Source organism: Elgaria multicarinata, chromosome 13, assembly GCF_023053635.1.
Source record: "Elgaria multicarinata webbii isolate HBS135686 ecotype San Diego chromosome 13, rElgMul1.1.pri, whole genome shotgun sequence".
Classification (NCBI taxonomy): Eukaryota; Metazoa; Chordata; class Lepidosauria; order Squamata; family Anguidae; genus Elgaria; species Elgaria multicarinata.
This window is the reverse complement of record NC_086183.1, coordinates 14,907,927-14,932,319: the sequence shown is the minus strand read 5'-3', so window position 1 is coordinate 14,932,319 and position 24,393 is coordinate 14,907,927. Positions and strand designations below refer to the sequence as shown.

The 24,393-nt window shown below is 52.1% G+C and overlaps 1 protein-coding gene across 2 annotated transcripts; it reads right to left on the bottom strand.

Annotated features, from left to right (window-relative positions):
- Window positions 1-262: 262 nt before the first annotated feature.
- Window positions 263-22,993, bottom strand: SH3D21 (SH3 domain containing 21). Of its 2 annotated transcripts, XM_063140421.1 has the most exons (19): window positions 22,944-22,993; window positions 21,100-21,214; window positions 20,781-20,936; window positions 16,747-16,807; window positions 15,238-15,362; window positions 14,056-14,146; window positions 13,651-13,739; window positions 12,862-12,931; window positions 11,487-11,590; window positions 9,269-9,367; window positions 8,823-8,859; window positions 8,416-8,484; window positions 6,536-6,653; window positions 5,521-5,585; window positions 5,227-5,342; window positions 3,202-3,261; window positions 2,560-2,711; window positions 1,299-1,362; window positions 263-1,150 (listed from the first exon to the last, which is right to left on the bottom strand). In XM_063140421.1, the coding sequence occupies exons 1-19, from the start codon at window positions 22,988-22,990 to the stop codon at window positions 1,103-1,105; spliced, it is 1,686 nt and encodes a 561-aa protein (XP_062996491.1). In that variant the 5' UTR covers window positions 22,991-22,993; the 3' UTR covers window positions 263-1,102. The 2 variants fall into 2 exon arrangements, with proteins under 2 accessions (XP_062996491.1, XP_062996492.1); XM_063140422.1 differs by lacking the exon at window positions 21,100-21,214 and having other exon boundaries at window positions 20,781-20,938.
- Between the last annotated feature and the right edge of the window lie 1,400 nt (window positions 22,994-24,393).

Below are 24,393 nucleotides of genomic sequence, written 5' to 3'. Positions count from 1 at the left end.
TGTGATGGCACTCTACAATTCCAGCAAGGTGTCCCGCCATCCCTCTCCCACCCCCAGTAGGGAACAGGCTGTATTGAGGGCTACGACTGGAGGTGGCTGTAAAAAGGAAAAGCCAGCAAGAAAAGAAACAGAACAGAATCTGCCCGAAGGAAGGGGGGAGAAATATCACAGGAGAGATGGATCATTCTTGTTTTTGTCTGTGCAGACACCTAACCTCTATACAGCACATCCCTCCAGAAAGGGAGAACAATCTGATTTGCATATAAAAAAATACTTTATTTTAAGTTAAAAAGTTCCAAACTTGTGCATAAAGGAGTCGAGTATTTCCAGCTATGCAACTCCCAGCTAAGCAACGGTCCATGGGTAATTAACAGGGAAGGAGGGGGTAAAACCTATATTACGGCAAGGAAAAGGACGGCCTTTGTAGAGAGACTGAAGGAAGTTGTCCACACCACAAACATAACTACACCAGTGCAGTTATCATGGGCTTCCACAAAGAAAGCAGAATTGTTCTTGGGATTCTCTGAAGGACTTTCTTGGGCAACAGGAATAGCCCATTTCATTGAGGGGGGGGGGGGAAGAGAAGCGAGGACTGTTAAGCCAAACTGGAGATGCAAACATGTCCCTAGCCTATGGCCAGTTGCAGACTAGCTTCAGGAGATAAAGGCCACCCACGGATGTTTGCAGGGCAGCTGAGTTGGGATATGGAGCAGGTCCCAGAAGGGGATGCCCACAGCTGGCAAGGCACAGAGATTGCAGCAAAGAAAGAACACTATGTTGCCATTGGCTATCACTGCCCTGTAGTGGCCACCCTCTGTGTTGTCACAGGCATGGTTGCTGGAGGTGCTCTCCACAACTGTACAGGCCACGTGCATGTGCTGTGTGGGGCTACTGGAGTCTCCAATAGGATATTTGGGGTCTGGCTGGGATGGGGGGCAGCGGGAGGGGAAAGAGACCGTCTCAGATGCTGCTGAGTAAGAAGAGGAATCCCCCCCCTCCCCAGAACCAGCGTAGAGGTCGCTCAGAGTGGCTGAGAAGGGGCCATGGCCAGCCACCTCCATGGCTCCACCGCCAGGTCTGGCCGTTGGACAGGTCTGGCCAGTTACTTTGGCGTCGTGGTCACCGTCTGCTTCAGCTGCTCAATTTCAGCCTGTAAAAAAAGAAAACAAAGGTGAGAAGAGCCAAGGACAGCAAAAGCATCCCCCCAAGTGGCATTTTGATGCAGCCCAACTGGGCACGAGAGCATTTCTGTTTCTCCTGCACTGCTACTCTCACACCACCCCGCTGCCCTCTTTTACCTGCAGAGTTGCCCGCTTGGCCTGCTCCTGACTCATCTCCACCTTCAGCTCCTCCATGTCTCTCCTGCAAGGGAGGAGAGGGAGAAGGGGAGGAAAGGACATGCAACACTTAAATGATAACAACAACAGGGCCTCTGCCAGACAGATGGGTGAAAATCACAGGAAAAATGCACAAAGACACAGCCAAACTCTAACTATGATTCAAGTAATTCGCATTTATATACTTATGAACATGCAAGTGCCTCATATACGTAACATTACGAATGTTTACCCTCACTTAACTTTTCAATAGGATTCCACGTGTCTTCAGTCCTCTGCAGCTGGAGGCAGACTCATTTCAGAGAAGCAACAGAGGACTGAGAGAAGTCCCCCCAACCGCTTCCCCCCCACACACACACACGGGAAGAAATAGGCTGACCATATGAAAAGGAGGACAGGGCTCCTGTATCTTTAACACTTGTGATGGAGAGGGAATTTCGGCAGGTGTCATTTGTATGCATGCAGCACCTGGTGAAATTCCCTCTTCATTATAATAGTTAAAACTGTAGGAGCCCTGCCCTCTTTTTTATCTGGTCACTGTTGTATAGCCCCTGCAGCTTTAAATGTTGTGATGAAGAGGAAATTTCACCAGGTGCTGCATGCATACAAATGACACTGGCTGAAATTCCCTCTTGATCACAACTGTTAAAGATACAGGAGCCCTGTCCTCCTTTTCATATGGTCACCCCAGAAAAAAAACACCCCTGTAAGCATCAAGCAGCCCCCACTTTGCAGTGCTCGAGCTTGTAGAGGGGGGAATGTGCCCCACACATTCTAGTGCTTGATCCAGGAGCTCAAAGACTGGAAAGAACAGCCAGCCTCATGCTCTTCCATGCGACTGAGCTTTCGAAGCTGGGGACACAGGCTGTCATTTCCTTCCAGCTGTAAAAACCCACAGTCTGTCCCCAGACCCAATAGACATAGTTAGAGTGTTTGCTTTTGCCCAAGGAGGCTGTCATTGACAGCTTCATTGCCTGGCTCCCAAGTTGCAGGACTGAGCATTCCTGCTGACTGAGGCCTTATTTTCCCAGAGGCCTACGGGGGTGTTCACTGGCTGCTGACTCCACAGCAGTCCTGAGCAGGAGAGCAACAGCACCAGGATAGAAATGTTCATTGCAGCATTGCACTTGCCGACTGTTTTGGCAAAGAGATGCTATTCCGGAATCATTGGCTCCTTTGCCTTGGGGAAAAGGGGAACCGGCCCACCCCTGGCCCATCTCACCGATGCTGTGCGCGCATCAAATCCATGAGGGTCCTCAGTGACCGGAGCTCTGTCTTGAGGTCCTCTAAAGATTCCAGATCTTCCTCCATTTGTGGCACGTCACAAACCGGAGTGGGAGAGTCCTCTCTGGTGTGGATGGACGGCTCCTCCACCTACCAAACCCAGAAGCCAGGGCAGAGTGAGAAACCCAGACAAGGAGGAGTTGGGGGAGCTGCTGCTTGAGCTCATCTGTGGGAGGGCCCGTGGCTCAGCGGTAGAGCATCTGCCTTGCATGCAGAAGGTCCCAGGTTTGATTCCCAGTATCTCCAGGTAAGGCAGGAAAAACTCCTGCCTGAAACCCTTGGGAGCCACTGCCAGTCAGTGTCGACAATACTGGGCTAGATGATGATCTGGGCTCAGGATGAGGAAGCTTCCTATGTTCCTATGACAAGGTTCCCCCCCCCCCCACAAAGACGGGCACTAGAGAACCTGAAGCCTCTGAAGTTCATCACAATCGTACCCAGGAAATGGAGGGGATGTCAAACCATTCTGCCCCCTAAGCTGCGAGCAATAAGTAAACCCTTTTGATGGGAAGGTACTTTGGTAGAAAACAGCTCTTGGCTCACCCCCAGCACAGCTTTTTTCGCCATACACACAACTCACCAGCTCAGGGTTCTTTGCTGTCTCTGTAGTGCTGAAGGGATGGCTCGGCTTTTTCTCATCCTGCAAGAGCCATAGAGAATCGGTGCTCTCAGAACCAGCAAAGACATTCCTGCATCTCAGCTCCACAGGAGACGCATCCAGTCAGGCAGTTCCTGAACTAACAGTTGCTCTCCCACTGCCAACGGAATGGCAACGGACTTCCCGCGTTAGCCGGGGATGATGGGCCTTCTCTGTGTGCACCAGTGCCTGAGAGGTCTCAGCACGGACCGGGACTGATCCGGCAGCTGAACCTGTCACAGCTCAGCACACACTCAGCAGACCTTTCAGAGTGGGTGGCATTTTTATCCCTCATTAAAAAAATAATAATCAGTCTTTTAAGTAGTGCTCAAACACCTTCCTGACTATATATATATATATATAGTTACACAGAGGACCTTCTCTTCTGCTGCTCCCAGACTGTGGAATGGCCTGCCGGAGGAGATTCATCAACTTGACAGTCTTTTAGAATTTTAAAAAGCAATAAAGACTGATCTATTCCGGCAGGCCTATCCAGTGAAATGTTAGAATGTTTTCAGGATGTTTTCAGGATGCTTTAAAGATGTTTTAAATCATGTATGGTATGTTTTAATCAGTTTTTAATGTGTATTTTATATCATGTTTTTATACTGTTTGTTTTATACTTTGAATGGTTTTAGTTTTTGTGAATTGCCCAGGGAGCATCGGCTATTGGGCGGTATAAAAATGCAATAAATAATATATATACTAAACTAATAAAATACCTCTTAAATAAAAATGATATAGCATTATAGCGGTATAGTGCTATAGTTTTTAAAAAAATATATTTTAAAAGGTGTCCTTTGGGGTGACCTCCATTATCCAAACCAAATGAAAAGGACAAAGTCTCCAAGAACAATCAATATAAACACTTTTGAGTGCAAACGGCCTACAAAATACTCACAAGTACAACTGTGCCATAACAGTTATGTTGGTTGTGGCAGTGTCAGCTGTTTGGTGACCAGTCCGGAAAGTATCTATATATTTTGGGAAGGGTGAGCTCCAAAAGTCAGGGACTACCTCACCTTCAACCCACTAATAAAGAAGGCTATTTTGCCTTCATCAGGACCAGTACACCAGTGGGTTTTTTTTACTGCAATGTTATCAGTTATTGTAAAATGTTATTAAACTTGTGAGTTCTATAGGAATACCTGAGGAAGGCCTCATCTGGACAAAACAGAGATACACAGGGGTTCTGTAGACATAACTGTTAGGGTTGTTGTTAAAGAGACTAGACCAGCCTTCCTCAACCTGGGGCGCTCCAGATGTGTTGGACTGCACCTCCCAGAATGCCCCAGCCAGCGGCTGGCTGGGGCATTCTGGGAGGTGCAGTCCAACACATCTGGAGCGCCCCAGGTTGAGGAAGGCTGGACTAGGCAGACGTGACAAAGTTTTTATTAAGCAGATCAGCATAACTGGTACAGTTGCTTTGAAATTATCATGGATTTTGTACATAGAATCATAGTAAAGTTGGAAGGGGCCTATAAGGCCATCAAGTCCAACCCCCTGCTCAACTTCCTTAAAGGAGAAGGAGCGCACGAGCGCTCGTCCGAAAACTAAGTTGTTTTGTTTTTGTTTAAAAAAAACACCTCCCCCTACCCCACCCCTGATGGGCACAGAGCTCCTACAGAGCTCTGCGCCCCATGCCCGGCTCCTCGCAGTTACTCGTGAGGAGCCGGGACAACCTGCGATTCCCACCCACACATTCCGCGGTCTGAAGATCATCCCGAGACTGCGGGAAAAGTGGGGGGAAAGGCTATGCAGATATCCCGGGCCAAGGGAGGAATCTTCCCTCCCTGCTCCCGGGATCCCCTGTGCATCATGTGAACACACAGGGATGATCCCGGGGCAATCCCCAGGATATCAACTGGTCTAGCTATGCCCACACACCCCTCTTGTGTTCTGCATGAAGAGTGAATTTTCCCACCTCTCTGTTCCTTCATGAGCAACAGTTTGCTGACAGGAACTCACCGGTGAACTGGCCATCAGCTGGCTGGGTGGCCTCTTCCCTGGCATTTTGGGGCGGTTGGCAGTCGGATGGCTCAGTTTGGCACTGGGAACAGGGACAGCATTAAAAGTATCGGCTTCTGTAGAGAGACACACAGACGTGAGGAAGCATGCCCGCTGCAGGACACCCTGCAGTGCAGGCCAAGAAGTAACTGCACAGATTGGGGAATTGAGACCTCCAGCCCAATCTAGCCTTGTCTTAGGCCAAGGAGGAGAGAGTAAGAGCCCTGCAAAGGGGGAGGTCTCTGGGGCACCTACCCGCCACCTTGCCTTTTCCTCTCCCCGCAGGGGTAGCCGTGCTGGAAACTGGAACGTTGGAGGGCCTGGAACATCATGCAGTGAGAGAGAAATGGCATTCAATGGTTATCACTAAAGCCACGAGAAGGAAATGCACGTCGAAGTAGACTCCCCTCCACCACTTCCAAACTGGCCAACTGCATCTGAATGGTGAGCCTGGCTAAGGAAAGATGAGGCAGGACAGAGCTATTAACAGGGGTGGGGGTGGGGTTCACAGATCAGGCTGGGGGGATCCTGAGCCCAGAGAAGAAAGGCACGTGGGTTCACCACTCCCTCCAGCAACCAGAAAATCTGCACCAGAGATCACAGGAACAGAGCTGTCTTCTCCTAGCCAGCCAGCCAGCCAAGGATTGCCTGCTCAGACTGGCAGTGACCCTTCAGGGCTTCAGCAGAAGCTGGGGTGGGGGGCTTTCCTATCACCTCTTGACAGGTCCTTTTAGCTGGAGATTGAACCTGGGACCGTCAGCATGCAAAGCAGTGCTCCACCACTGAGCTAACAACCTCCAAGGATTATTTGGATTCTTGCCTAAAAACTCTTTTTCCCTCCCTCTCTCTCTTTCTCTCCCTCCCTCCCCCCCTCTCTCTCTCTCTCACACACACACACACAGAGAGAGAGAGAGAGATCCAGATCTTCTCCCCAACTAGCACTATGAACCCTGCCCCACAGATCTGGGCCTGAGATAACACCAGAAGGTACCTGTCTCAACAGAGGCTCAAGTCTGCCTGGGAACCACGTGCTTCTCTAACCTGGACACCGTTCCCCCCTTACCTGTGGAATGATAGGCACTTGGGGGGGGCACTTTACAGACCCCTGGGGGACTCACACTTGCTTTACTGAATCCAGGAGCAGGTCTAACTATTGAAAATTGGTTCTGGGCTAAACCCTGGAGCAAAACCACCCCTACCCTTATAGAAGGAAAGGAGATGCCACATGCACACACACACACGGCCCTCTCCACGCCCCATCAAAACTTACTTGTGGGGGAGGCTGGCGACTGGTTTGGCCTTAGAGGGCACAGGAGGAGGGGGGGCTGCCTTCTTGACAGGAGGAGGATTCAACTTGAGGGCACCCATTTTCTTCTGTTCTTTTGAGTCTGCAAGACGAGCAGGAAGAGAAATTTGCAAGGACTGCCCGTTGTTTCCTACGGAAAGAGTTTGCGGGATCTTTGTCTTGCTTTAAGCCTCGACAGAACCCAGGGAGGCAGGCTACTGGTACACAGATGAGGGAGGAGGCAGAAGAGATGAATACAGCAGCATGCCCAAGCTGAGCCTTAGCTTCAGTCCAGCACCTTGCTGGATGAGAAGAAGGCCTGGACAGGGCATAGAGCAGGGCAATCCGACTCCTTGCTGCACCCCGTCCTAAACAGAGTGTCAACGTGCCAGTGCCAACACTCGACCCGTCAGCAGTAGCAATCTTTAGACAAAACCAACAAGCAGTCTTGAGGCCCCTTAAGGCAGGGGCAGGCAACATCCAAGGGTCAAGGGCCCCCAGAACCCACTGGAGGCCACACACACCACCAACGAAATTGTTGCTGAATTTGCGACTGCCACGGCATCAAATACTGCAACAATTTTGCAAGGAGCACACGCCTTGTTTGCAAGAAGGATCTCACTCCGGGGATGCTTCTGAGCGCATCATTCTGCTTGCAAACAAGCCGCGTCCTCCCCATGCACAAGGCTTCCTTGCAAAAAAACCATGTTTTTTGCTGCCACCACCACAGGAGCCAATTCAGCAAAGCTGCAAAAACAGCCGGGGAAGAGGGAGGTGCACGTTACTCAGCCCTGCCTTAAAGACTAGCAAATTTATTCAAGCATTAACTTTTATGTATTACGGAAAATTTCAGGTATTGTATACAGAATGTATGGTGGGGAGCGGGAGGGAGAATCGTAAACAGCGAGGTCAGAGGGAAATTAAATGCAGGAAGTCTTGACAGAGACCATCTCACTATTAACAGTGGTCATTCACGGGACAGGTGCTGCTGGTGGTAATGCAAACATCCCATCGATGAGCAAGGCAATTCTCACATGAAATGTGGCAAAAATCCTTTATCCTGATCGGAGGTTCTGGCAATAGAACTGAACTTGTTGATGTCAGGCTTTGCTGGGCTGCTCGCTGAAAATGTTTTGACACTCCAGGCCATTGCAGTAGCTTACACAACGGGCTGGCAGCCAGCAGGAAAAGGCAAGTTTCTGTTGGAGGAGACTTCAGGTACCTTTCAACTTCTGTTGAAGGGTGCATTACAGGGAAGCAAGCAGGCAGGTGCTAGTGAAGCATCCCTCCTGTAACCAGAGTCAGCCCTCACCTGCAGCCCTTCGACTCGCCTGGTTTACCAGATACGACTTAAGACTTTCTAGCCTGGCGGGGGTGACTGGCGCTCCAGATCCTTGTGTGCCCATGGCCCTCGCCCAGAGCCAAGCTCAAAGCCTCCCCCCTCCCCCGCCGCAAGCAGAAGAGCATTGTAGGCAAAGCCAGGAGAAGACAGAATCACAGAATCGCAGAGTTGGAAGGGGCCTACAAGGCCATCGAGTCCAACCCCCTGCCCAATGCAGGAATCCACCCTAAAGCATCCCTGACAGATGGTTGTCTAGCTGCCTCTTGGAGAGCCCTGAATCCAGAGACCTCCTGGGCAGAGGCAGCCAGCGAGGGGGTGGCGCTAGGAAGGAGAGGTGCCCTCCCCTTTGGCAGAGCTGGCATTGCTCGGCTCAGAGCTCAGGAGAGCTGAAAGCCACAGCAGGAAGAGGAAGAGGCAAAGGCCTCTCTCTGCGCGTCTGCCCTCCGCCACGGTGGTGGCTCACCGAGGGTAAGAGGCAGAACAAAGGCACCTCTCCACCCCCCAACCCCACAAACGCTCTCACCTTTAGGGTCTCCAGGAGGTCTCATTTCCACCTTGCCGCCTTGGAGGACCTTCTTTGACGCCTTGGAGACTTTTAAAAAATGAAACAAGAAGAGGTTGGGGAGGGAGGGAGGGTGGGTGGTACAGGAAAGGGTTCCGTGGGGGACAGAAGGGGGGAGGAAGTGGGATGGGGGGCTCCCTATGCAGCCACACCCACCCACCCCAGCAGACAGCTTCTGTCCTGCTTGCTCCGGGGCAGCCATGAAAAGAAAGGAGCCCGTTTAGGGCATTGCAGCGTACGGAGGTCATCTATGCCTCCGTTTCCCCAGAGTAGGCCGGCTGGACAGGGACCTGCTTGAGTGATAGAGAGGAGACCCTGATGGCATTTCCTGCCCCCACCCCTGCGAGAAAGGAGAGCTTGCGCCTCACCAGAGTCCTTGCTCCGCGCTGGCACTTTGGTTTTGAGCTGCAGAGAGACGAGAGCGGGTTGACGGGAAGGAAGAGGCTGCTGAGTCACCCCAAACAGCAGCCTCAGCGCTTCAGGGGGGCCGGGGATGGATTTTGCTCCTGCACTTGCAAGAAACCGGGCGGGGGGAAGGCAGCTGAAGGCACAGCAGCAGCAGGGGAGCCCAAGAAGGCGCCCAGGTGACCCTGAGTATAGAAACACCCCTCCCGCCCCCTCCCACCCATTGGCTAGTTAGGGAAGGCCCCTGCAAGGCTGAGAACTCCCCATGCTCTGGAGGGCAAGCCCAAGGGGGGCTCCTCTCGCCTTGTGGGAATGCGCCACAGGCCCAGCAGGAGGCCCAGGAGGAGAGGGGGCAGGCGGACAGACAGCCCCCATTTGCCCTGAAGGAAAGTGGGGAGCTCCAGCTCACCTCAGGCTCCACGTGCCCCAGGGGCAGCACAAAGTTGTCCGGGAAGAGGCCCGTCTTGCCACAGCACTCGCCTTCCCACCAGCCCACGTCCACCGTCTCCTGCAAAGGGAACACCAGAAGAAGGTTAGCCATGGCCCAGCAGGGAGGGCAGAGAGCGTCCCAGTCCCTACAAGCCGTCTCTGACGCACATGTCATCGGGATGACCGGCTCTTCGTGTGCTGCAGGTTCAGCCCGTAGCCTCCCCGGCGTCCTGAAACTAAAGCCCTGGGGAATAGGTCAAGATGGACTCCTCTTCCACGGGGCTTTTTCAGGAAACAGAGGAGCAGCAGCAGGGGTGATGCAGAGATGTGCGATGGAAACAAAACACACATAAACGCACCCTCAGCCGCCTCGCGGGGATGAGTCAGCTAAACAAACACACACACCAAAAATAAAATTCAAAATACACTCTAGAGTGTCCTGAGAACAAGGCAGAAAAACGGAAATAACGGAGGAAGAAAACTCTGGGGAAATTGCAGGGCAAATTTTGGCATGGCACTAGCTCCACTCAGAACTCAACACAATACTGCTGCAGACGCACGCGTACACACACACACACACACACACACACACCTCTCTACATGCAACTGGCCTTTCAGGAAGAAAGAGAAAAGTTTTCTGAGAAAAGTTGTGATGTGTTTTAAAAACACACACACCTAGAAATAAAGCCACTTTGAAGATTTCCCCCAAAATATTTCCCACCATTTTTTGTGGGAAAAATGCCTCCCCAAACCACTCAAAACCCTGGAATGATGCTTGGTATATGGGGCACTGGGGAAGATGCAAACTGGGGGGCTGGCTGGCAACATAGCTGCAGTGGCAACTCAAAATAATAATAAAAAAAACCTTTCGGAAAAGAAAGGAGCTCCGCTACAACTCCTGCTGGTGATGAGCCCCACTTCTGAGAAATTGTTGGAACATAAGACGGGCCTTGCTGGATCAGACCAGGGGTCCGTCTGCTCCAGCACTCCGTTCCCACAGTGGCCAACCAGCTGTCGGCCAGGAGCCACAAAAGCAGGACACGGCGCAACAGCACCCTCCCACCCATGTTCCCCAGCAACTGGTGCATATCGGCTTGCTGCCTATGTAGTTTCTCCTCCCGCTGGAGAAGCTGGGTGAAATGGGCTCCACAATGTCTCTGCCTACCAAGAGGATGGAGACGTTCAAGAGGCCCATCGCTCACTGCGCTGCGTTCTGCCCTGCAAGTGTGAAACTGGGGATGGAGCTCGGCGGTTGGCATCAAGTGAACCGCCGTTCTTCCGGAAGCCAGGCCCTAGGCCAGGAGCGCTTCTGCTGAGGCCTCGCGGGAAGAGCGGAGGCCATTATTATTATTATTATTTATTTATATAGCACCATCAATGTACATGGTGCTGTACAGAGTAAAACAGTAAATAGCTAGACCCTGCCGCATAGGCTTACATTCTAATAAAATCATAGTAAAGCAATAAGGAGGGGAAGAGAATGCAAACAGGCACTGGGTAGGGTAAAACTAACAGTACAGAGTCCAAACAACATCAGGTTTTAAAAGCTTTAGGAAAAAGAAAATTTTTAGCTGAGCTTTAAAAGCTGCGATTGAACTTGTGGATCTCAGATGTTCTGGGAGAGCGTTCCAGGCGTAAGGGGCAGCCGAAGAAAATGGACGAAGCCGAGCAAGGGAAGTAGAGGCCCTTGGGCAGGCGAGAAACATGGCATCAGAGGAACGAAGAGCACGAGCGGGGCAATAGTGTGAGATGAGAGAGGAGAGATAGGAAGGAGCTAGACCGTGAAAAGCTTTGAAGGTCAACAGGAGAAGTTTATATTGGATTCTGAAGTGAATTGGAAGCCAATGAAGAGATTTCAGAAGTGGAGTAACTTGATCAGAGCGGCGAGCCAAGAAGATGATCTTAGCGGCAGAGTGGTGGACCGAGACCAACGGACTGATGGCCAGAGCAAGGAAGGGCCCAGCTCTGCCTCCGGGTGCCGAGCTGCCTTCCACGTCCTTGACCCAGGCAGGGAGAGGTTCCTGCCGAGGTGCCACCCTCCTCCATCCAGCCCCCCCCCTTTCTCCTCCTCATGCTGCATGAATAGGAGCTTCTGGCACGGTGTGCTTCTGGCACTGAGCCGAAAGGGCTCTCTGGGAGCAGCCATCGCACCCGACCTCTAAGGGCCCCCCAGCCCCCCTCCTCAGGGTGCTCCCCACCTTGCTCAGCAAGACGACCAGGTCGCCCTTCCGGAGCGGCAATTCATCTTCGTGCTCCGGTTCGTAATCAAACAGGACGCGGCAGCAAAGAGAGGCCTCTTCACCTGCAGCGGGAGGAAGCAGAGGGAGGATTAGGCAGCTAGGCAGGCAGGCAGGCACCTGCACACGGGGACGGACCACGATCTTCAGCTGGCCTCTGATCAGGGGCGCTTCCAGGCAGAGGGCTCCTCCCGGCATGAACAGTCACAAAGCAATGTGCCTCCAGATGCCGGTCTTATTACTGAACGGAAGGGAAAGGATGGGAGCAGCGGTGGGAGAAGCCAGGAGGGTCACGAGTGGAAGACGCTGACTTTGCCTCCCAAATCCTGCGAATGAGGCACAACAAAAGCCTCATCTAGAAGTTCCCTTCATACACTTAAGGTGCTACCATAGAGGCCGCTCAGGGGGCCGCCTAGAACGGCAAGCTAAGAGGGGCGCAGCGCAGCACTCAGGCGCATTGGCTGTGAGCCGGGCTGGCCCGAGGATTCAGCTGGGCCTGGGCGGGCGAGATGGTGCCCCGCGCGTGCCCAGCCGAAGCAAAGCCAGGGACGCTGGGGTGAGGGTGGGGCGGCGCCACGTTCGGACTTCCGGAACGCATCCAGAAGAGAGAGAGAGAGAGAGAGAGAATGTATTGCTGAATGGGGTGCATGGGGTCTCTTTGTGAATGCATGTGTTCATGCGTGTGTTTGTTTGGAGTGAGTGATGCTGAGTGTGTGTGTGCGTGTGAGTTGGCGGGGGATGATTTGGAGGTGATACTCATATTAAATAATGCATTTTAGACCCAGAGATGTTCCTTTCCAATTTGTTTATACTAATTGGCATGACGTATTTCTTGCACTTTAAAATAAATTTAGTAGTTTCAAGTTTTGTGCTTCTTATTTTTTTCCAGGAAACATTTGTTCTTAAAAATCAAAGTTGGCAGTATGTGTGTGTGTGTGTGTGTGTGTGTGTGTGTGTGTGTGTGTGAAAGTAGCTCACCTTGCCTAGGGCGCAAAATAGTCTGGCACCGGCCCTGCACACACACACACACACACACACACACACACACACAACAACGTTCCATATCAGACAGGGCCTTATGAATGAACAGACATCCCCCAAATGCTTACAAAATCCACCCCCCTGCAGTCCAGGCTCCAACGTTAGGCCTGGCATCCCCTAAGCTGGCTTTGTCCCCTCACCCACAAGTTCTCTCCCCTTGCCAGGTCCTGACAGGGCTGCTGGGATGGCACTGCAGGGTCCCGGCCTTGGCTCCCCACTCCCACAACCTCAGGAAGGCTGCAGCCCCCTGAGGCAAGCCAACCCCGCGCAGGAAGGCTTCCCGGCCACCACTCACAGCTTTGCCCGGCCTGGACCTTTGGACCTGCTTGGATCTGAGGCACCGGCTTCTCTGCTGCGTTGTCCAGCTGTAGCAGGAACATGGGTGTGGAGGAAGAAAGGAACAAGGCGGCGTTTGCACAGTCTTTGCATGCCCAGGGCACAAAGGCACATCCTGTACAGCACCTGGCACAACACTCAGCCGTTGTAAAGCGGGCAGAAGCTGGACTCTCTCCAGGAGAGAAGGCGCCACATTTGCACAAATGCCTTTTGATGAGAACTGCCTCCAGGGGAGTTGAGGGGGGGCGGGGGGGGCGTTAGCCCTACCAATCAAAAGGCCTCTTTTTTCCCCTTAACAGAGAAGATATAAGGGGTGGGGAAAGGGCCATAACTCAGTGGCGAAGCCCCTACTTTGTGTGGCAAAGGTCTCCAGTTCCGCGCCCGATGGCAGCTGCAGCCAAACCTGGGAAGAAAAAGCCCTGCCTGACCTCTGGAGAAGCGTTGCTGCCAGTCAGTGTAATCACGACTACTGAGCCAGACGGACAGGTGGCCTGACTCTGTCTAGGTTACAAGCTGAAAAAGGTGTCGTCTGGAAACACACGCCCCAACATAAAACTCCTTGACAGAGGCGGGGAGATTGCTCAAGAAATGCCTCGTCTGGAAGCACCCCAAGGAGTGTACACAGTGAAAAGGGGGAAAGAGGCACCAAAGAGCAGGTCCACGCAGGCCCCCCCCCCCCCGCGCGCAACGTCACTGCTGCAGGCCGGCCGTTTCCAAGCCCCAGCTCCAGGGGGCGCCTTCCACTCACCTGCTCAGGTTTGGCGAGAAGGAAGGTCTCGTTGGTCATTTTGGGCCGCTGCTTCGCCGCTCCGCTTTTGGGCTCTGGGAAAATCCTATCTGCAAGGGAGTGTTGGGGGAAGGGAGGCTTCGCATGTTCGGCCCGCCTGTCACGCTGCCCCCACCCCTCAACACAGGTCTCAACCAGAGACTCCCGATCTTTAACCTCACTGGGATACTGCTCCCTGGCCTGAACTGCACAGAAACCCCAGAAGTAAAGAGCACCCCCCACTTGTGTAAAAGCCCCCCTACACTCTGCTCCAACCCACCCCACCCGTTTCTCTCCAGTGGGGCTAACATAAGCTGCAGAGGCACAGAATCCTCCCGCCCCCCCCCCCCGTCCTACGGTCACCCCTAGGCCTGCTGCACTCCCCACCTGGAAGTTCGCTGCTCAGCTCTTGCACAAAGTTGGAGGGAAAGGCTCCAGGACGCCCGTTTTTCTTACCCAGCCACCAGCCATCCTCAATCTGTGAAGGAGGAGAAGATGCCTACTGCCACTCAGGAAGGGCCTGTCTCCCTACACCTGTGCACGCACACGCACACACGCGCGCACACACACACACACACACACACACACACACACACAAACACAGCCCCCCAACAGAAAGTGGCAACAGTCCCACAGCAATAAAGGGAGACAGGAAGGAGTCAAAGGGCCCCTCTCCAAACTCACGAGGGCCCCCAGCGCCCATAACAGTGCACATCCGACAGAGTCCGTTCACTCCCACACGCTGCCCTCGCCAGGTCAGGCAGGGGCCCAAGGGGTCAGGCCCCACATTTCATAGCTGGTGAGCGAAGAACCTTTTGCTTGAAGGTGGCCTGAGCCAGGTGGAGGGAGGGAGGGAGGAATTCCATGTGCAACCAACGTGCACGGCAAGCCCTAAAAGCAGATCCTGCTCTGTTCACACTAGGTTTGATCCTCTCCTCATGGAACTGTGAGGGGAGACAAGCACTCAGGACTACTCACAGCACCCCCACCCGACACCTGCACACAGACACACAGCAACTGAACTCATGAGCATTCAACACAAATGATCTAAGTAAGAGACATGCCTCCCACTGTATTCACAATGCTCAGGATGGCGAACAACACATTAAAAAAAACATGACAAAATACACTATAAGAATATTACAAATAAGCAACCTGCTCTGTTAAAGTGTTAAAGCCCCTGAGGCACAAAGGCCTGACAGAAGTTGGAGCTTCAGAGTCGGATGCAGGAGATGCCCCCCCCACCCCACTGGAAGCTCCAGGAGAAGAAATTAATGCCACCTCCCACTGTGGGGGATTCATAGGCATCACAGGCTGCCTAGAGAGCACCGGCTGCCATCCTGGGGCCGGCAGAGAAGAGAAGGTAGAATTTAGCACCTTCTGCAGCTAAGGCACCAAACAGGTGGAAGGGGAGAGAGCGGGCCTCCCTGGGCCAAATGCAGCCCTCCGTAACTCCTGCTTAGCTCCACAGCCTGCATCCTTCTCACACCTGCCACTCCTCCTGCCGCTCAGGTTTGGGTGGCGGGCTTCAGGATCTCAGCCTTCTACCCCCCATTCAGCCCACCTCACCTCCTCCAAGATCTGCACCAGTTCTCCGCAGCACAGTTCCAGTTCATCTTCCTTGGCCGGGATGTAAGGGAAGGTGACTCGGCACCAGCGCTGTTTCGTTGCCGGCTGCTTTTTCACAGACTGGCCTACAGAAGGACACATGCAGAGGGTGTCATGTCAGCAGGGGCAGGAAGGAAAAAAGGAGGCTAAGGGGAGACATGATAGAGGTGTTCAAAATTAAGCATGGTGTGGAGAATGTGGACAGGGAGACATTTTTCTCCCTATCTCAAAATACTAGAACCCGGGGCCATCCCATGAAACTGATTGGTGGGGGATCCAGGACAAATAAAAGGAAGGATTTCTTCACACCGTGCATAGTTAAATTATGGAACTCACTACCACAAGATGTAGTGATGGCCACCAATCTGGATGGCTTCAAAAGGGGGTTGGATAAATTCCTGGAGGCAAAGGCTATCCATGGCTACTAGCCCTGATGGTTATGTGCTATCTCCAGTATTCGAGGCAATAGGCCTGTGTGCACCAGTTGCACCATGTCCTGCTTGTTCATCCCTGGCTGATGGCTGGTTGGCCACTGTGTGAACAGAGTGCTGGACTAGATGGACCCTTGGTCTGATCCAGCAGGGCACTTATGTTCTAAGGAGCGAGCCCTGCCCAACTGGAAACACTAACAAAGAACAGAACACACACACACAGAGAGGCACCAGAGTTTGCAGCCCATGAACTAAACATGCTTTGGAGGGAGCATATATCTGAAGTTCACAAATGGCAACAGGGCAGGTTGATTTAAAGGGGTGGGAAGGATTGCTGGGAACAACTGGGAGCAAAGACTTTTGAGAAAGGGGGTGGGGGCCGCGTTTCTAGCTATCTGTTCAGCTGTGACCCAGTGGAGTCAAGAGAGCAGGCGGTCGCTTTCCGCCCGTTTAGCTACCAAACCTTGTTCCAGCACAGAAGCTCTAGGAATACCGTTTCCAGGAGGAGAACAGGGGTCTTTGAGGGTGAAACGCCACTCTCCCCGCCTCCCCACCCACAGACATCACAGTCCCAAAGGGCTGTAATTGACCAGTTAAGTCAATTTCAAATAGGGCTGAATCTGCGGCGTCGGGCAAAGACGAGCCCAGGCGTGTCCCCTCCAGCTTTCTAGAGCATGCACGATTTCATCCAGAAAGAGACCCTGTTCATTTGCAAAACGTTCCTGTCCCGTGGAGGAAACAGTGGGAGCTCCACAAGCCCCAGGGTGCACCCAAACCCCGCTCACACATTCCCACGAACCTCCTTGTTTCATCCAAGTCCAGCGTTTCCACCTTCGCTTATGCCTACATTCTCCCCACCTGTTCTCAGCCGAGCAGCACTTTGGTGGGGGAGCAGGCCGGGGCGCGCGTGTTTTTAACTGGTGGCTTTTTTTTTTTTTAACTCGTGGCTTCATTTAAGTTGCCTTTAAGTTCACCAGTTGCCCTTAAGCTAAAGGCAACCCCCAGCCCAGCCCAGCCCAAGCCAACCTCCAACACTCACCACCACGGAGGGATCGGGGGTACCGTTGGGTGCCGTCTGCTCGGAGGCTTGCTGGGATTTCCTGGGAAGAAGAGGGGGGGGGGAAATCCGCCCAAGTGACCAAGAGCAAAGGGATGCTCCAGCCGAGCGGAAGAGAGCAGCAGGAAGGGAAGGGGGGGGAGGCGGATCGCCTTTCCTGCGCAGCAGGCATAGACTTGGGGGCTGCCGGCTGTAAAGGGGAGCGCGTGCGGGGATAGGCACACGTGCGCATGAGAAAGAGGGGTTTGGGGCTGCCGCAGTTTCTCATGCAAGGCTCAGAAAAACTACCCCTGCCCAACCCTCAGTCCGTCCAATGACACACAGAGCCACCCATGGGGATTGTGCGCCGGAGGACATTGTACCCTCTAGTGGCAGAGGCAGGAGCTGCTGTCCAATGCCTTGGACAAGGCCTGGGGTGGGGAGGGGGAATCATGTCTAGGCAGCGGCCTGGGCCCTTCCCCCCACCCCTCCCCATCCTCTTCATCCATCCATCCCCCGGAACCGCCAGCTGTAAGAACACAGTGCACGTGTCCAATGCACACAGTCTTCGCAGCTCCAGACTTCTGGCACGGGTGGCATTTTCCTCATTTCTTATAGATACCACTCCTAAAATATGCAAGATGCTGTGTCCAGAAAAGGGGTTTTGAAAACACGGCTCCGCTTTGGGTGCAAGGCCCCAGGGTCGAAGCACCCGGTCAAGCGTGATGGGGAGGCAGCCTGTGCGGGAGGCAGCGCCGTTTCTCCCGTGACTTCCATCCTGCAGTGACCCTCGTAGCCAGCCAGTTTGGGGCTCAGCACCAGGACTCGGCTCTTTCCCGGTTCCCATCTTAGCTCACGTGCCATTGCCTCCCAACGCGTCCTAGGTAGCACCTCCACCAGTTCAATTCACTAGATGTGAACCAGAGCTGGGAAAAGAACCCAGGAGTCCTCCATCCAATTTCCCAAACTCAGCAAAGGACTGGAGCGTCCCCATTGGGAGACTTGGCTGGCTCAGCCATCGTCTGGGCTGAACACCTGAGTCAGCGCCACCTGCCAAGGAGTGGCCCACTCAGGTGTTACCCTCTTAAGCTCAAAGGCTGGAAAAGAACTCTTCTTCTCCCCTCACCCAGCAAGCAAGACAGCTGCTCTGGGCCAACACAGGCATCTTAGACAGCAAAGCAGGGGAAGTGGTGCTTGGCCCCAAATATATAGGTGAGGCTGAGGGGTGTGGCCTCAAGGAGAGGCATGCCCTTTGCAACACAAAGCAAAATGGAGCACACTTCTGGCTCCTCCCCCTCAAGGAAACTTGGGAATTGTAGTTCATTGTGGCAACAAACCTACATTCACATAGAGCCCCTCAATATCCTCCCCAAACCACAATTCCCAGAGTGCCTTAGGTACTACCAGGCCAAATCTGCTGAAAACTGATTTAAGCTTCCAATGATTTGCCATCATAATAATTAGGGAACTTTTTTTTTAACTAATTAAAATTAAAAGTGATATTCTCCAGATTAGAGCTAATGCAATCTGCTGAACATGGGGTCAAATTCAGCCGTGAATTCGTTGGGTGGTCTAAGCCTCAGTTTGTCAACTGTAAAATGGGCCTTGTTAACACTTTGCTGTAGAAGTGATGATGATGAAGCACAGATACTGAAATCTGACTCTGCTGCCTGTTTCCTTTCATCCTTCATCCTCCCCACTTCATAATCCTACAAAATATGTTGTATCCTGGCTTCATGGCTTTCTTATTGGGTTGGATTGCTTTCCCATTTGCAAAGAAGAGTGAAGGGTGGGAATTTTGTGGCAGAAAGGGGTGGGCACCCAGCTCCTGAGAATGATTTGGAAGCTGTGAGGTGAGAGGAAGTCAGGAAGGACGTGGTTGAAAGGTGAAGGAGCAACAGCAGCAGCATTTTATGGCATGGTGCTACTGCTACCCCAGGTGGAGGTGCCTGCTGTGTGTGTGCATCTCCTAGGCCTGCAAGCTCTCCCCTTTGTTTGTTCATGGACTGATGGGTACAGAGCTGAGGGGCCACCCCAACCAAGCTCCTGCCATGAAGGAGGACTCTGGACAGACAAACAGCCACCGAGTCATGGGAAGATAGGGTTACAATATGAAAAGGAGGACAGGGCTCCTGTATCTTTAACAGTTGTATTGAAAAGGGAATTTCAGCAGGTGTCATTTGTATGCATGTAGCACCTGGTGAAATTCCCTCTTTATCACAACAGTTAAAGCTACAGGAGATATAGTAGAGTAACCAGATTTTTTATTTATTTATTTATTTATTACATTTCTATACCGCCCAATAGCCGAAGCTCTCTGGGCGGTACAAAAGAAGGCAGGGTTCCTGCAGTTTTAAATGTTGTGATGAAGAGGGCATTTCACCGGGTGTTGCATGCATACAAATGACACCTGCTGAAATCCTCTTTTCAATACAACTGTTAAAGATACAGGAGCCATGTCCTCCTTTTCATATGGTCACCCTATGGGAAGAGCCATTGACGGTGGACATTTTCACTGAAAGAAGGCGCTCTTCAGAGTCCTTTGCTGACCAAGCTGCAATAACCTGCAAGTCGGGTGGCAGGAGTGGCAGCAAGAGCAGACCCTAGGGAGAACTGCCTCTGTTAGCTCATGGCCCAAAACACTTTGCACAAGAGGCCTCTGTAGCCCCTGGCCCCCTGCAGACATTCGATGTAAGCAGAGATAGCGCAACTTTGCCTGCACACAGCAGGAAACCCCGACAAATATGGATATATCCTAGAAGAGTCGGGTTTTCTGACGTTTGTTTTTTAGCACTAAAGCTGGAAAATGGAGTGGGAGACGCCCAGGAGGCTTATGAGTAGACCCACAAACATCCATGAGTGGCCAGTCATGAGCCTGCTATAAAACGCTCGTTTAAAGGAGCCCTTAATCAGGTCTAGTATTTTATTGCAATTGTTTGGCTGTTTAATTTTTTTTAAAAAAAAATGTATGTTAAAAAACGTATACTATGTTTTATTATCTTGTATTTTATGGTTCGTAATTCTGTATGCAATGGGAATTGTTGCTAGAACAGGAGAACGCGGGCCAAAAGAAGTGCTTTTGTGTGGCTGTGTGTGAATTCTCTTCTGCTTTGCACTCATGATCTTTCAGCACACGTGTCTCGGTTTCCTCTTTCTGTGGTCTGGGTTGCTGGCTCCTGAGGGTTCAAAAGGCTGTTCCTCCTCTGGTGGCCCTGCCTTCTGCCCCACCAGCTCCACTGGGTACCAGCTGCTGCCAGCTGGGTTTGGAGCCTTGCATGGCTCTGCTACACGTGCCTGTTTGCAGCCTGTTCTCTTGCACCCAGCCAGCCAGCTCCCTGTTTGAACAGGCTCCTGAGGGGCTGGGCGGCAGGGTCATAGGCAAACATTGGCAATAGGTGACAAGAGGTGTGGCACATACTTTGCTGGGTGGAACTGGGGGACAGGCCACAGTTCACCCAGTTCCACACAGCTTTCCTGTGGCTCATCACTTAAACAAATTCTCAGGAAATAATTTGCACTCTTTGGACATGAGCAACTTCTGAATGCAAATATCCAGTTTGTTCCCTCTCCAGAGCTAAGCAAAGATGCAATAGCCCTGGTTTAAAAAGGAGGAAAATGGCAGGTTGGTTGGTTGGCCATGCAGTACAATGGAAGATGCCAGGGCTCAGTTCTGCTTTGGAAGTCCTTCTACCTGGCTTGGCGGCTTTTCTCCATAAGGCTCTGGCCTGTGCATAGGTGTGCTGATAGTGGTTATTCAGCAGTGAGGGGGACAGCAACTTGCACATACTCAGAGGCACTCTTTCCCAGTGAGGGCTTCTCATGTTCAGCGCAGGTTCCTGGGATAACAAAAGGCCTTTTCACAGGTGTTTGCAAACACAAGTTGTCTCCAGAAGTTGCTCGCAATGTCTGAGAACACAACATACACCATAAGGCAGCAAACCTAGGCAAACTTACCTGGGAGTACGTCCCACTGAAAATCATTGCACTGGGAAGGACCCTAGATGTGCCAATGAGGCCTTCGCCCTGATCCGGCTCACCTGCACAAACAGTTGTGGGAAGAGCCCCACTCGGCCTCCCAGCTCGCCCTGCAGCCACCCCTCTTCCGGCCCTGGCTGCACCTTGTGGATGACGTCTCCAGCCGTGATCTTCAGCTCATCAGCCAGCTGCCCGTCAAAGTCCACCAGAACCAAGACCTCTGAGGAGCATGGAGAGAGAGAGAGAGAGAGAGAGAGAGAGAGAGAGAGAGAGAGAGAGAGAGAGAGAGAAGCAGCAGCAGCAGCAGCCGTGAGCTTTCTCCAAAACACCAGCAGCTTCACTCACTCCCCATGCTGGCACCTCTGAGAGAGACATACACACCCCAAGGCTGCCTTGCCCATCTTCAGGGGACTGGTGGCTCCTGGACCCGGAGGGAGATCCTTGGCTGTGTGGATGGGCTCCATTTTCTATAAAGCAGCAATGGCTGAATAGCGTTCTGTGGATGGATCAGCTCACAGGCCCCAAGGAATGAGATGACTTTCCTTCCAGGCCTTGAATTGGGGTGGGGTGGGTGGGGGTGGCAACAGGGTGGTGGGGTGCTTAATGAAATCCACAAGCCCTGTGACTCCCTGACTCCTAGCAAGTGCTGCTTCATCCCTCCAATGGAGGGGACAGTGCTAGGGTGGCCATATTTTGGAAACCGAAAAGGAGGACAACATGGTCGCCCCCAACGGGTGTGTCCAGTACCAAGGGAGCGTGCCCACCTGAACATAGCCTTGGTCACATGTCTGATTTTACAGCACACATTTAAGACAAATCTGTTCTACATAACATCTTAATGTTAAAATCACTGAAATAAAGAACAAGTGAGAGATTCAATGTATCTGAAATTAAGTTCACTCACTCCTACTTTTGTAGGTTTTGCTGTACTTTGAAGCTTTTGCTATACTCTGTGTGTTACATTCTCCCCTTCCCTCAAATATCTTTTCTGACTGTATCTTCACTCATTGCAAACTGCTGTTGTTGGTAACAGGGTTTGCTACTGGCCCCAGATCTGTTTCAAATTTTGTATGGCTAAAGCTCTACCTAAAAGCTATCATGGTGCCAATTTTCAACTCTTTATCTTTAAAAATGACAGTTTAAAAAATAATAATTTTAAAACCTCATTTTAAAAAAAAATCCTAAAAAATCAATAGATGAATGGATCTGTTTAAAATTTGGTGTGGCTAAAGCGCTACCTAATTCCTTTCATGGTGCAAAGTTTCATCTCTTTATCTTTAAAAATGACGATATAAAAATAATAATTTTAAAACCTCAATTTTTAAAAAAATTCTAAAAAATCAATGGATGAACGGATCTGTTTCAAATTTGGTATGTCTAAAGCCCTTCCTAAGAGCTACCATTGTGCCAAGTTTCATGTCTTTATCTTAAAAAATGATGGAGTTATAAGCATTTTTGTTAATTCCCATTAGAGCTGCTCTTTGGGGAAAAAATCAGGATTTCCCCTCCCCCACCCGGATTTGCCATAAAAAACCGGGCAAATCCGGTCATATGGTCAGTGCTCCACGGGGGTGGGGTGGGCTGGGGGCTCCATTGAAAAGGATGTGGCAGCATGTGCCCATGCTCTGTGCTTCCATTGGAGTACCTCAGGGTTTGGTTAAAAACAAAACAAAAACAAAACCTGCCATAAAATGAATGCAGAAAAACTTAACGCCAACACGCACACACTTTTTGAGTGAGTGTCACTCCCCTTTCAGTAACATTAAACTCGTGGTTTTTTTTTTAATCAAAAGAATGCTCTGTGCACTGAGTGCAGCACACGGAAGCAATGACCAGACCTATCCGATTCCTCTAGAGCCCTCTGCATGTTTCCACGTACAGCAATCCCTCCCTTAGGCCAACAGCATGGTGCCCGTGTCACAGGCAGGGAGGGGGCTGAGGCTAAGAGATGGCGGCTTCCTGGAGGCAGGGGTGCATTCAAGCCCAGGCCTTCCTGGCTCAGCTGGTTCACTACCTGCTAGGCTCCACCAGGAGCACAGTGGGGAGACGTGAACCTACGGGACTGTGCCAGGCAATGCAGTGCTGTGCCGGAGGCCGCGGGGGTGTTGTGCGGTGGGGTGTCTCTCGCACATGCCGGAGTTGCCACGTCTAGAATCCTATGCCATAAAGAAACCCTGCCAGCACCGCTCCCAGTCCAAAGGGCCAGGCCGTTGTCACATACATACCCATGGCGGCACCTCCTTTCTCCATTTCCTGCTGCCTCCCTCTGCATACAGCCAGCCAGCCAGCCACACTTTCCTGGGCAAAGTGGGAGACAGGAGCCAGGCACTCCCTTTATGAAGCAAGGAGGGAAGTCCCGTCAGGACAAGCCTGGTGCGCACGCAAGAGAGGGACGGGCCCAGACTAGGCAAACAGGTGAGGCAGGTTCCAGAGGGAGCCCAGCAAACAGCGGGGAGGGCTCCAAGCTGCAGTGAGGCAGGACAGCCGGGCCAGGGCAGGGGGCTTGCTTGCCCCCCAAACAGACTGGTGTGGCCCAGCGATTCTGCATAGCAAAACAGAAACCTAGGGCTTGGGGTCGGGCTGCCGTTGTTGCACCACAAAAAGTGTGAATGTGAGAAGCACAAGAAAAGGAGGGGGGGAAGGAAAGACTGAGATCATAATGGGCATTTTTCACACCTTTTCAGAATAAAGACTAGGGGTGTGCTCCGCTCCATTTCGGATCCCCAAATCCTCTTAAGCCCGGTTCCGGAGCGGATTGGAGGAGGTCCGGATCGACCCGAAGTGGTTTGGAACAGGCCGAAGCGATTCGGATCATTCTGAAGCTGTGGAGCCAGGTAAGTGGGGAAGGGCAGCGGACGGCGGAGCCAGGTAAGGGGGAGAGGGGGCTTATTCAGACCCCGTTTTGCCCCCCCTTCCCCCCTTACCTACCTCCGCCATCTGCCGTGGAGGTAGGTAAGTGGGGAAGGAGGGCAAAATGGCATCCGAATATTGATCCGGACCTCCGGATCCTGCTCTGGATCCAGTTCCGGAGCAGATCGGGGGAGGTCTGGATCAACCCAAACTGGTTCGAGCCCAATCCGGAAGGTCCGAACCGGGATCCGAAGTGGTCCAGGGCCCAGCCCTAATAAAGACCCAAAATTGTGTCCTAGCTATAGAATGACGGCCTCTGTTGTGAATCCGTGGTTCCCGTCTCTCTTTTTGGAAAGTGCCATTTAAATGCTGTTGCTTGATATGACCCAGTTCCTTTAAAGCCTGTCTAGATCCACAGTTTTTGCCCTGTCGTCCTTCCATTCTGAGAACGAGGCCCTGCTGGGCTTCCACTGCACCCTTTGACCTGGCAGCTGTGCTCATTATTCCCAAAGTGGGGGAACTGGCTTGTGGTTACTGAGTGGGAAGGTAAAAGCCCTCTGTGCATGCTCCAAGGTGCCCTCTTCGCTCTTGTGGCTTGATATATTTCCAAGATAGCGTTATAAAGATATTAAGCACTGGTGAACCTTTGGGCACAAATGTAAGCCCTGCACACAGAAGCAGCGTGGTGTGGCCTCCCCAGGCTGACTCATGTGCAAGGAGCCCCACAAACATTTGACTTCCCAAATTATGCAGTTACTTTGGAAAAAATGTTCTGGCTAGGCCAGAGGTCATGCAGTGAGCCCTTGGTGGGGTCAGAATGCCGAA

Coding starts and splice junctions, on each gene's coding strand:
- SH3D21 (XM_063140421.1), bottom strand. CDS start 22,990: ATGCAGAGGGAGGCAGCAGGAAATGGAGAAAGGAGGTGCCGCCATGG. Junction 21,215..22,943: donor GAAAGGAGGTGCCGCCATGG/GTATGTATGTGA, acceptor ATCCATCCACAG/AACGCTATTCAGCCATTGCT. Junction 5,586..6,535: donor GTCGCCAGCCTCCCCCACAA/GTAAGTTTTGAT, acceptor ATGATGTTCCAG/GCCCTCCAACGTTCCAGTTT.